Source organism: Spea bombifrons, chromosome 10 (assembly GCF_027358695.1).
Source record: "Spea bombifrons isolate aSpeBom1 chromosome 10, aSpeBom1.2.pri, whole genome shotgun sequence".
Lineage (NCBI taxonomy): Eukaryota > Metazoa > Chordata > Amphibia > Anura > Pelobatidae > Spea > Spea bombifrons.
In genome coordinates this window covers 24,648,288-24,661,833 of record NC_071096.1, presented here as the reverse complement: position 1 = coordinate 24,661,833, position 13,546 = coordinate 24,648,288, and the positions used below count along the sequence as shown (strand labels likewise).

The following is a 13,546-nucleotide window of genomic DNA, read 5'->3' as shown; positions in this document are numbered from 1 at the left end:
AAGTAAAGGCTATGATTGAAATACGACTTCAAAATAACAGCTGAACTGGCAGTTTCTTTAATATTAGCCCCTGCTGCCAATATATATATATAAATATTAGCCCCTGCTGTCAATATATATAAATATTAGCCCCTGCTGTCAATATATATAAATATTAGACGCTGCATTTCCTTAGGCTCCGCTCCACTCTCCCTAGCATGCAATCACTTCCTCCGCTCCTGTACCACAAAATAGGTACAGATCAAATAAACAACACATAAAACAGCACTTGCATGTATAGATCAACTGAATCAGACATACAAACCTACATAACTACATACATAAATAATGTATGGAAACATCGCATAGCAGGGATAGATCAACACACATGTATAGATAAATTGAAATTCATGTGAACTCAGCACTGAAGGTATAGAATCAGACAAACAAATACTGTATTTGCAGGTATACAATAAAAATGTATGGAAACATAGCATTGCAGGTATAGATCAACAGAACACACAAACCCAGCATTGCAGGTATAGATCAACTGGAAATCACATGTAAGCTCAGCACTGAGGATATAGATCAAAAACACATGAAAACAGTACTACAAAACTCAGCAATAAAGGTATAGATAAAACCCACTAAATTACAGGTATGCATCACAGGTTGTACACCGCAAAGCCAGCCCTGGCGTCCACACTGCCCACACAACCTGACTAGCACTCAAATTTCACACATAGGACTTGCCATCTTTGTCCCCAAACAGCCCAGCATGAGCCAACTTTGTCCCCAAACAGTCTGTCCTATGCCATCCTTGTCCCATGAACACCCTGCCTGTGCCATAGTTAAAAATCTGGCACAGAGTGTTTTTTTTAAATATTGTAATCTTTTTCTTTATTTTCTAGGGACCACAGTATGTTCACCATTTTCTCTTTTTGTTTACCCGAATATCTATTAGTAAGGCAACCACTCTCACCTAATTAAGTATTCTAAATTTAAAACTGAAATTAATTAGTCATAACTTAATAATTAGCCACAATAATGTTTTCTGCAGTAAGTGAAATTGACTTTTACGGAATCTGTTTGCAATATGCTTTCCTCTTGATATATATATAAAACCCTGGAAAAAAAGGTGTTTTAAGTGCAAAATGGCAAGCATTTCTGATGCTCATATAATGAACTTAACAGCCCAAATGCAAAAGTGTTATGTGAAAAAGACAGATGGGCATAAAAACATAATGTTTATATGTTTTTGTATTAAAACCTTTGTCACAAACAACCATATATTGTTGCAACATCCATTTTTGCATCCGATGTTATAAGATTTTCTCTATAGAAAAGAGCTGGGCAACTAATTTAAAAACCTTGAACCTTGTGGGAATCTTGGATGATTTGATGCTACATTTGAGACCAGCTCCACAGATATTTATATGGGTTGTTTTGGTTTCCCAAAAAGGATCTTTTTAAATGCTGTATAAGAGTGATTGTAAAATAAGACTTTATTACATTATGTCCTTGGCAAGATCCATTGAAATCAATGTTTCTCAACTACAGCTCTGAGGAAGCTGTGTGTATGGCAAAACGCGTCAGGAAGATTTTTTAATCATTAAATTGTTTTAGTTTTATAGATCCTGCCTTGTACTTTTTATATTTGTATATGTACGATTGTTCTACTGTCTGTGTTTAAATGTATAACTCCTTAAGCTCTCCCACCAATTAGTTTCTATATTTGTTTTACTGTGCATACAGAAGCCACATCTTTAGTGTTTTGAGGCAGCAGAAACATAATCCTACCCAAGAAAAGACCCTCTCTCTCCCATCACCTACTCTCAAGACACATTTGCCCATTGCTCTTTACAACTACAGGTTTGGCATCTGTGGCCAAGGGCAACTGACAATTTTTCAGTTAGACAAGCCAGCACACTGGGGAATATTTTAACTCTTAGTATGTTCTCCACATCAAAGAACACAAAAAAGATCTGCCTTGACTTAGGGCTATTGGCAATTTCAAATGTGGTCACAAAGTCTGTATGTGCTGTGATCATATGAAGATTACAAGGTCTTGTGTCTCCACAGCTTCAGGCATAAAATATGATTTAAAAACATATTCAAATTGCAATTCTGACAATTTCAGAAGCAGTGTCCCAATCAATATGTGGGTTGCACAAGCTGCTCTCTTAAGTGTAGCTTATAGCAACATCTGGGTTAGGGTAGACGAACCAACTTTTCGTATTGGTAAACATCTCAAGAAGGCACTAGGGCTGTTGTTTAATAAATAAAAATTTAAGATTGTCACCAAGGGGGTTCATAGACATTATGTACTGTGTCAACAAGAGGTTTTTTGGATTTTCCGATTGGTCACCCACAGACCAGGTAGACTCAATCCGGAATGGGATGTGGGGCATTGTTTTTAATCTCACAGTAAAACATATTCTGATTTCTGTATTTATTGAAATTCATTTTATCGACATATTACTTCCTTAGATTATATAGGTCTATCGGAAGTTAATATGCCGTTATTTGTATTTATTGGTATATGCTCCCTACTCGTTTTCTTCCCAAAATCACTTTATTAGGGGAAAGTAAAGCGTTACATCTCCCATATATGTTACCACTTGACCTCTTCACGACAACTGAAATGCCAGGAACCTCATCGAAAAAGATCCCTTTGGCGACAACTGATGTGCCTGGCACATCATGACTTGTTACATTACATTGTTGCTGTAATGCCTCGTTGACAAGGCATTCAGATGCTGATCTCCGCGACATCAAGGCATCCAAGTACTCTCCTGGGATTCAACTTTTTCTCTGCCCACTACTTCCTTCTCTCTCATTTTGTTCTCCCCACCATTGCAACCTCCAAGCCACTGACTTGTCCACATGTCCTTTGCTTCCATCAAATAACCTTTGCCCAAGTAAGCAGTCACTCAACTGCAACCTCTTGGTAGACTGCTCTAAAGAGCTGAGTTCTCTCTTCTTTCTGAATATGTTCTGTCTTAAGTCTTAACTTGTGTTGCCGTTATAATGAATTTTGGATCTTCCCCTTTTAATATTTACTCTTTCCCATTAACAATGCTAGAGAATCTGCTTTTAACGTAATATGCAAGTTTTTAAACCGCTGTGGTATATACTGTATATGCAGTGACCTGACTGTAGAACTGCAAGTCCCCTGAAATGTTATCTTTTGCTTTAAAGTGGAGTAGCAACTTAGAATGTCATGTTTGTAAGACAGCAGCTCTGAGAAGAAATATGTTATTTAAAAAAATGTGAAAAAAATAAAACTTGCCAATTTGCTATTGCGAAAACAGAGGAAGCGGTACCGAGATTTATATGGTGGGCTCGGAAAACCTGTCCGGGTAGTTCATGAGGTAGACACTGGCCCCGTAATAATAACGGTTTCGCTTAAACGTTTCTTTTTAGGCGGTCATTTGCGTATATTTGTGGCTTTACTATTAAGTAGCAACCGGCCACTTCTAAGGACGCTTGGCTCATAGGACCGAGAATAGCAGTTACAAAAGGCGGACCATCTGCGAAAACAAACGGACACGAGCTGTATCGTGCGACTTTCACTTCGTTCGCATCTAAACGGATGAAGAGGCGTTTACTGTGCATCGACTCGTCATCAACAAAGCTTGGAACGCACGGAAGAGGAAGTGAATCCAACGTGCAACCGTCGCTGAACGCGGGCGGAAACACTTCTAATCTTGCTTTGGAGCGTAGGGAGGAAGTAGTGTCCGTATTGTGTAGCAGGTAGGTGATTAATTAACGGTAAAAACAAAATTATAGGTCCCTGCATGCATTTCGGTGGAATTGCTATCGACATACTATATATATTTATATATATATCGTTTATAATGTTATTAAATATCATGATTATTTATTCGACATTTAAACAAATTGAAAGTATATTCCAATAATGTGGGTATCCCCAGAATCGCTTAGCCTGTTGGTTACTTAATTGGCTAATAAGCTTGCGAGCAGGGCTCTCTCCACCAAATGTATCGGTTTATCTTAGTCTGTCAATTCTTGTCTTGTCATATCCCTTGAATTTATGTATTGTATTAAGCGCTGCGTAAACTGTTGGTGCTATAAACCGTATTTGCTCGATTATAAGACAAGGTTTTTTTCAGAGCAAATGCTCTGAAAAATACCCCTCGTCTTCTAATCGGGGTCGTCTTCTAATCAGACCTCAAATAGAGGTCTGATTAGGAGACTAAGATCCAGATCCCCCGCACCGCTGCAGGGTTGACGTCCGCTGCAGCCGGAAGGAGGTGTGGCTAGCAGCGGGGGTTGTCTGCGTCCGTCGCGTAGACCTTCCCCGACTGTCAGAGATCAGAGTTCCCCGCATCGGTGTGGGGAACTCTGATCTCTGACAGCCGGGGGAAAGTATACGCGACGGACGCATACAAACCCCCGCCGCCAACTCCACCTCCTTGGGGCTGCAGCGGAAGGCGACGTCAACCCGCTGCCCCTGCTGGAAGCACCGGTAAGAGAGGGGGAAGGGGGGGAGAGAGAGAGAGAGTGTGTGTGTGTGTGTGTGTGTGTGTGTGTGTGTTAGTTAAATGGGGGTATAGGGTGTGTGTGTGTGTGTGTGTGTTAAATGGGGGCATAGGGCATTTCTGGAGTGGCGTTAAGGGGGCATTTAATAGAGCACTCTGCCTCCTGAAATGCCTTATACCTCCCTATATGCCACTCTGCCCCATAATATGCCTTTTAACCCCCTAAATGCCAGAGTGGCATATAGGGGTATAAGGCATTTCTGGAGGCAGAGTGCTCTATACAATGCCTTTTAACTCCCTTAATGCCACTCTGCCTCCTGAAATGCCTTATACCTCCCTATATGCCACTCTGCCCCATAATATGCATTTTAACCCCCTAAATGCCAGAATGGGATATAGGGGTATAAGGCATTTCTGGAGGCAGAGTGGCACATAGGGGGTCAAAAGGCATACCATGGGGCACAGTGGCATATAGAGGGTTAAAAGGCATATCATGGGCCACAGTGCCATATTGGAGTGGCAAGCCTGGGGGCAGATGTGCGTAACTGGGGGACAGGTTGGAAAATACAAGAAATAAAAACAAAAAAATATTTTTCTCAATCATAGCTTTTATTAAAAAAAAAAATAGTTAACATGAATTAACATTTACTGGTAAAGCTTTTTTCCTTTGGGGTCGTCTTATATTCAGGCTTTTTCTTTTTTTCCTAAGTTAATATTCAGATTTTGGGGGGTCGTCTTATAATCAGGGTCGTCTTATAATCGAGCAAATATGGTAAATAAAAGATGATAATAATAATAACAGGAATCTTTTTTTTTTATTTTTTTAAAAGTGACAGTAACATAAATAGGCAAGAAAAAACCAATGCGTTGTGTTATTCTCGGTTAAAAGGAGAGTATAGTTACTTCTGCGCTTTATACTTGTGTATGCAATGTTTTTTTAATATTATGTTTAACGTGTATCTTCTCACTTTTACTTCCTTCTTCAGTTGCTCCGTTTTTGTCACCCCCCCTTCTGCCGCACTTCTCCTTGTATGTGAAATCCTTTGCACTAGCTTGCACCTCACACTATGGGCCTTCTACCAGCCCAGAAGGCCTTCTTTCCCTTGCGCTCCTTGGATTCGCTTATATGTCTTTTCCGGTGGGAGTTATCACGCCCTGAGCCTGACTTGACTCTACTGTCCCTGATAATTGGATACGTTGAACACTTCCTCGCAGTAAATCGTGTGGTTCCCACTAATATAACAAGTGTACAGGATGGAGTTGCTGCGGTCACCAAGACAGTTTCAGAAGGGGAAAAGCCAAAAAGTGTGGAGAATAAAACCCGAGATGGTGCTAAGGCTGATCAAGGAAAGAGAGGAACAAGAGGTGACCAAACTAGAAAAACAAGCTCTGGAGGGAACTCTAGAAAAGAAAAGGATAGTGGGGCATTAGATGCCTCTAGAACATTGCAATCCAAGGAGATAATAAATGCAGGAAGAGATGGTTCAGAGGGCAGAAAGGAAAAAGACTATGAAATTGGACTGAACAACAATGCAAGCCAGACTTCAAAGATGGGGCCTGGGAAGGAGAGTATAACAGAAAATATAGAGAATCCTAAAACAGATCAAAGCCAGAAGGTTATCCCATACTTTCCAACACTGGATCTGTCTGTTGTGCAGGCCCTGCATGCTCGTTTCACAGCGCAGACTCGTGGTGCAGTGGATCTGTCTTGCTACCCTCGGGAAGATGGTGCATCAAGTCGTGAGCTCATTCGAAGAGTTTCAGATGTTATCTGGAATGGCCTGAGTCGCTCCTATTTTAAAGACAGGGCCCACATACAATCACTTTTCAGTTTTGTGACAGGTGAGAACTTTGGTTTAGGCAAACTACACTGTATTTAAATGTTTGTGTGTGCGTAGTGCGAGAGGGCACTTCGCTGATTAATACAGTTTTTTTAAGGGAAGATGCCAGCCCTCGTAAGTGTTATAATGCATGTGGTGATATAGATGCATGGTCCTTTTTAATTTTTGTCCCTTTTGCAAATACATAATTCTGTATAATCCTCCCATATGCATTTGCCCCTTTCCCCATTCCCTCTGTTAGTAGTCTTGTATTACTGCCACCGGGAACACCGTAGATCAGGGACAATTGGACTGTCCCTTTTTGTAAAGCTTAGAACCCCTCCCTAGATGCATGGACTTTAATGTATTGTACTGCATGTAATTTAGAGTGTGTTTTTGTTTAGTTGCTGGAGTTAGAAAACAAAACTTCGGTTTCGTTTACGTATTTCTCTGGCTGCTTTTACTAAAACCAGGAAATATTAGTATGTAAACTTCGTGAACATGCACAGTAGACCCCTGTTGCAGTTGCTAAAGCAGGAGTCAATCACATAATTGCTAGCAATGCATCAGTGTGATTGGCTGCTGTGTCTCCCATTGATTACAGTGGGCATGAATACGCACCAAAAGGGACAGTTATCCGAGGTTTGAAGCTGTGCTTTGACAGTTGGCGCACTTTCTGCACATGTGCACAAAAACTCCGGACAGACCCCCAGGTTGCAACGTATCTTGAGTTGGTTGGCAGAACAGAAAAGATGAAGGGGTTATTGTTTGTTTGTTTTTTAATTTGATTGTTATTTTATTTGTACGAAATGTAACGGGCAAGCATTTTCCAGGCCCTTTCTCCAGAGACTTCCACTTTTAAAATAGTTGACCTCTTTCGTTTCTACCTTAATCTTATAGGCACAAAGCTGGACTCACCTGGTGTGGCCTTTGCTGTGGTGGCAGCATGCCAGGTACTAGGACTTTCTGATGTTCACCTGGCTCTTTCAGAGGACCATGCATGGGTGGTGTTTGGTAAGGATGGTGAGCAGACAGCTGAAGTAACTTGGCATGGGAAGGGCAATGAGGACAGAAGGGGACAATCTGTGAACTCTGGTGTCTCTGAGAAGGTGAGGTTGCAGGTTTTTGTAAGACTGCAGTCTGTCCACAACATGACTAAATCATTTAAAGGGGAAGTCCTGTGGTAACAAAATGACTTGTGTACATTACTGCATTGTATGCTCATAGTATGGGTTACCATTGACAAACGCCTCATGTTTATCTCATTTTGTTTTAATAAACTTAAATTATCTGCAGATCTGGATGGTGCCATTGTCAGTCATGTGATATTTTAGAGACTTAAACACCACACTAAACTAATTCTTCGTGGCAATTTTAATAAAGTAAGTTCCTCTCTAGACTTTTATTAGTCAGAGGGGTTTATTTATTAAAGGGAGAGTTGTGTTTCCATGTTTGGAAAGCAAACGAAGTTCTCGCACACAGGGGTCCAATGCAGGTAGGTATATTTATTAATATTCCAGTGCTAGAATCCACCCTAAGCTAATATGTGGCATTTTTTTATAAAGTCAGTTCCTCCCTAGACTTCTATTAGTCAGATTGGTTTATTTATTAAAGAGAGTTTTGTTTCCATGTCATTCAGAAAGGAAAAGGTCTTGCACACGAGAGTCAAATGCTGGTAGGTATATTTGATATGCTATTACTACTGTATATGGAAAATAAGAGACTAAATGTGTATACTAGTACCGGCATATACCTAAATATGCCTACTTGTTTTGGTTCCTCGTGTGCAAGATCTTTTGCTTTTTGGTTGTTCCATTTGGAAAAACACTAGAGATCTTTGGCAGCAGCTCCTGTCCTCTGCAGTGAATGTGGAAGCGCAGCAGTGAATGTGGAAGCGCAGCTGTGAAAACAATACTTGGTATGCAGGACACTGTATGTAATTGCTGATACATTGTTTCCACTTCCAGGTAGGGTAGGACATTATAAAATCCTTGCAACCTCCCCTGCTCCAGTGTGTTTTCTTTTTGTTTTCCTGGCTGATCCTTGGTACATGCATTATCCTCTCTTCCGTTTGTTTTCGGAGCACTGTCTTTCTGGCACTGTACTACGCACAGGGGAAGCCTTGTAAACAGCCCTGGTTGGGTCATGGGGAGGACCAGACACCTAACAGGTGTTTTCTTCAGGAGCTATCAGCACTGGGGCTAGATACTTGCGAACAATGGCAGATTTACAGGGCTTCGGGTAGCAGTTGCAGTGGGGACCACAGCAGCATGATAACATCAGAGTGCGTGACTCCTGTCTTTCGCTTCTGAGTTGGAGCATAAGGAAATGCACTAGACCTGCTCTGATTTGTAGACTCTTTTATGTTGTAAGCAGGTTTGGCTGGCCGTGCCCGCAATTGTATTTTATAAATTAATGTAGTAGTCCAGGTAAGCATATATTTTATGGGATCTACACAGACATACCTGAGCTATTGGAGGATGCTTCATTCCCCAGAAAGGCTACATCTAAATCTAAGCATCCATCATGTCGAAATTACATTTATTTCATATAGTGCCAGCAGATTTCATAGCGCTGTTACAAAAGAGGGCCCTGCTCTTGCAAGCTTACGATTTACTTGGTGGTTTAGAGTGAAGTGTAACAGTAGGAGAAGGGTAGGAATGAGTTGATTAAATCAAGGATGATCTGTAGAGGCTGTTGACCTCCGTTTTATCCATTTTTTTAAATAAATCATGACACAGTTTGATATGTGTTGTTGTTCATCTGAGGTTGAACATACCTAATTTTAGACCTGCTAAGGAGCAGATGATTGTAATTATGTCCTGACATAATTCAAAGAATTAGAATTCAAAGACCGTGTACTTTCTTTTTCACACAACTGTGTGTATGTGTGTGTATAATTATATCAGATTTTCACAGTTCTTACAATTACAATTTAGTGCAATAAATCCATGGAGTCGGCAGATGAGCAATATATATGTATTAGAAACCCACTTTGTGTTAATTATAAGAGCCACTTTCTTAATTTCCAGCTCTTATTGGATTATATATCTAGATCAGTTCCTACATCACTCCAATTTTCACATTATATCAGAATGTGCTTAAATATTCATCCCTGATAAGGTATTTACCCCCAGTTGTTATAAGCAGAAGGCTGTTTATTCAGGCAGCTTATGTAACTGTGGCGTGGGAAGGAGAGAGAGAACTGACAATTTAGTCATATTAACAATTGTTAAAGTGACCGTTTGACTTACAGATAATTAATTTTATGTGTTATTATACTTTTTCTCCATATACAAGTGCAACTCTTCTTTTTCAGAGTTGGTTATATTTAAATGGAAGATACCTGCGCTGTGACCGCCACATGGAAGTGGCTTTCATGGTTTGTGCCATTAACCCTTCAATTGATGCTCATACGGATAGTTTGGAGTTACTGCAGTTACAACAGGTAATAATTCAACCTGGTGATGTGGTCATATTTGCATTATCCTTCTGATGTTTAAACTCCAACAACGAAGAAGGCATATTAAACTGCTTACAAAATACTTAAATACACATTCCTTAGTTATAGAAGAATAATATACTTAGCTTTTTAAACAATTCAGAGTCATGTTGCTCCTTCAACCGCTGTTGGCTCCTTAAAGCAACAAGTCTCGCAGGAAACTGAAATCAATGGGTCCACCTTCTCTGTGTGTGTGTGTGTGTGTAGGGGTTCTCATTAGACCTCCTGGAACTCTTATGCAAGTCAACTCTGGATCTGTTTGGCAAACAAGAGATGTGGTTGCCAGAGTCCATCGCATGAAAGCCCAAGAGCTGGATTTTGGGGTGCCAAATGCATATCCATTTTCAAGGTGGAGAAAATGATAAGCAATCAAATGCATTAAAGTGTATATGATGGTGTGATCTGCCTCACTGGAAAAATAGTAAATTCTTGGCACAATTTTTTTATTTCTATAAGCTTTTAATACATTTAATTAAATAATTTGTCATGCTGACTTGCTGTACATTGAGGTGTCATAAGAAAACAAATCTCCACACATTTGTAACACATCCCACTAGCAACATATGCAATGCTGCCTCTCAACCTACGTTTTTAAAACAATTAAAAAAATTACTTGTCCTTACCTCTGAGTGCCAGGAGTCATTGCACATGACTGTAGGAGGCCGGGAAAATTTTCATAGATTCATAGCCTACGCCGAAAAAAAAATAAAAAATCAATCCACCAGTATTTGAAAACAAAAAGTACAAGCTTATAGATAGTTTTGCTAAATTAATTTAATTAAGCTAAAGGCTATAAAGGTGGCAGTTCCCCTAAAGCTGGATATGTTCCTAACAGTGTAACTGCAAAGACCAGATAATTCTGTAACTCAATGAGAAGAAATTATTTTGAATAATGAATAGTTTTTTTTTTAAATTACATAATGACTCCTGTGGATGTCAACATACTTCTGAAAAGCTAATAGTTTATCATATCTTTTTAGAGTTTGCTGTGGGTGCTGTATGATGGAGGACACCTAAACAAGTAAGACATATTTTCTGACCTTCTGTTACTATAACACTTGTTCTGCTGTAATTTTTTATTGTCCCAATTCCATTGTGTTTCGCTGCCTCTTAAGGCGCATCTTTCTTTCCCTCATACTTTTCTGTATTGATTGACTCTTCAGTAAAAGTTTTCTTCTCTTGCCAATGCAGTCCTCTGCATTTCAGATTATTATTCCACCACTGTACATTACACTATTTTTAAGGTATCCTATGGCCCTGGGTAATCTGGCAGATCTTGAAGACCTTTCCTCAACCTCTGGGCGCCCCAAGCCTCTTGAATTATATAATAAGGTGAGCACGGTTAGTCTTTTTTTTTTTTTTTTACTTTAATGATTTTTTAAATCTCTCTCATTTCTTCCTCTTTGTCTGTCAGGCTATTCATTCCTCCCGAGTACATTATGAAAATCAACACCTGTATCCGCACATTTACTTGGCTGCGTACCACTGTCGGAATAAAAATGTGCGTGAAGCGCTGAAAGCCTGGGCTGAGACATCTGCGGTTATACAGGAGTGAGACTTGTTTCTTGCACAATCTATCCCTCTCTTTCCCTGCCTACTGGCATCTTTAAGAGTCTATTCTTATACTTTTTTTCTATATCCAGCTTCAAATTTAACTTTCTCACATAATGTATTTTTTAGATTTTGTGCTTTTTCACGCACTTTTTTTTATCTCTAGGTATAATTACTGTCGTGAGGATGAGGAGATCTATAAAGATCTGTTTGACATTGCAAATGATCTTCTGCCTAATCTGTTGAAAGAGGAATCAGTGTTATCAGATAGTTTGGTAAGTGACAAGTGAGGTACAAAATGGGGCGTTTATGATATTAAGAGACTAATGATTCTTCTACTTTTTGTAGTGTGGCTCTGCTCTTCAAGACCCTTCCTGTTTTGCAAACCTTTTGCGTTTTTATGACGGGATCTGTAAATGGGAGGAGGACAGTCCCACTCCTGTATTGCATGTGGGATGGGCCACATTCCTTGTCCAGTCACTTGGGAGATATGATGCACAGGTAATAATAACTAATAATAACTTGTAACAGGAAAAAAGAACTTTGAAGTAGGGTAGTAAATGCCAGCTCACTGTGGATGTGAGAAATGGATGCAAAATATGACCTGCCATCTTTGTTTATTCAGGTCAGGCAACAGGTTACAATAGTCAACTTAGAACCGTCTAATGAAGATGATGACATTGAAGACACCAGAAGAAGAGGTCCAAGACGGGAGTCAAAACATGAAGAAACTGTCCAGCCATGTTCTGTCCCTTCCCCTGAGCAACAGGGGAAGGAAGCCAAGCTTGCACAGGAACTAACGCTCACCTTCCAGAGCCAGAAGATGAAAGGAATGAAGGAGTTGTTAGTAGCAGCAAAAGTAAATTCCAGTGCTATTAAGCTTCAGCTCACTGCTCAGTCACAAGTGCAGCCAAAGAGAGCTCGGGGGACAACATCAAGGGACTACACATTGGGTTATCTAAAGAGGCAACGCAAAGGAGTATAAAAAATGATAGTAGTGGCGTTTGTTGTATTTTTTATATTCTGTGTTTATTTTTTAAATAAAAGGTATATTCTATGTTGTCTATGTATTCCTGACTCCAGGATACTACTTCAGCAGCGAGGCCTGGCATGGAGATTGGGAAAGCCCTGTCTGCGTCTCTGTGTAACCGCCAACCAGTCTCCAGTCCACCCGACGTGCAGCTTCCCTGCGGTCCCTAGAGATTCACTGTCTGGGTGTCAAGACCCCCCCTCTTTTCTGCGTGCACGAGGGTCGAAAAACCACAAGTCCTTTTAGGCGGGATAAGTCCGTTGTTTGCACCAGACAGCCATTAATATTTGGCACCTTGTAGCCCATTAAATTATACAAGTGCTAGAACTCTCCTGCTCCCTAAAAGGGCCTTGCCCTGGTGAATCAGAGCACTACTCTCATCAGTCACGGACATCAGTTTGGGGGCAGCACATGGTTGCCATATGGCCCTCCACTTACCACTCCGGGGTATTTCTTTCTTTTATAGGCTGACTTTTCGGGACACAATACTATTATCCCCCTTCAGTTTAGTGTATTGACTGTGCGATCTAAGCAAGAGTCAGAGCACTACCCTAGAGCTGCAGCTAACTATTATTTTCATAATCGATTAGTTGGCCGATAATTTTTTCGATTAATCGGATAAAAAAAATAAATGTACATTTTTCATTTATTTAAAATAATTTAATAAAACAGTATGTTAAAAACAAACGGCTCATGAAGAGGTTATAGCACTACTTATAGATCAGGTTGAAGACCTGGGAAGTAGGAGCAGGCACAATAACATACGTCTGAAATACCAGAGTCAGTGAAGGGGTCAGCACTTCAACAACTAGTGTCTGACTGGCTACCTCGTACCTAGCTCTACGCCAACATGGCTGTCCCTCTGCTAGTTGAGAGGGTGCACAGAGTCGGCTCAGATGCCAGAAATTCATCCAAGAGCCTACCGTAAACTACCTCAAATGTGCTATAACAATCAGAAACTGCTTGTGTTTCATGAGGTCTCTCCCTTAGTCACGGGTAAGAGGAAGTAGGAATCAACGATCGCTAGTGAGGCATTCAGCCTCACCCCTCAACCCACCCCAGGAGCCACTGTGACCGCTGCGGAGAGTAGTCACAAGCGCCACTGTGAGAGAAAAGAAATAAGCAAGTTTCCAAGAGAGGATCTCAAAACCTTCATGAG

The 13,546-nt window shown here is 40.4% G+C and overlaps 1 protein-coding gene across 2 annotated transcripts; it reads left to right on the top strand.

Annotated features, from left to right (window-relative positions):
* Nucleotides 1-3,611: 3,611 nt before the first annotated feature.
* MEN1 (menin 1) lies at nt 3,612-12,425 on the top strand. 2 transcript variants are annotated; one of them, XM_053449178.1, is made up of 10 exons: nt 3,612-3,735; nt 5,537-6,326; nt 7,205-7,413; nt 9,624-9,752; nt 10,787-10,827; nt 11,051-11,138; nt 11,221-11,357; nt 11,524-11,632; nt 11,706-11,858; nt 11,983-12,425. In XM_053449178.1, the coding sequence occupies exons 2-10, from the start codon at nt 5,552-5,554 to the stop codon at nt 12,340-12,342; spliced, it is 2,001 nt and encodes a 666-aa protein (XP_053305153.1). In that variant the 5' UTR covers nt 3,612-3,735; nt 5,537-5,551; the 3' UTR covers nt 12,343-12,425. The 2 variants fall into 2 exon arrangements, with proteins under 2 accessions (XP_053305153.1, XP_053305152.1); XM_053449177.1 differs by lacking the exon at nt 3,612-3,735 and having other exon boundaries at nt 5,523-6,326.
* The last annotated feature ends 1,121 nt before the right edge of the window (nt 12,426-13,546 follow it).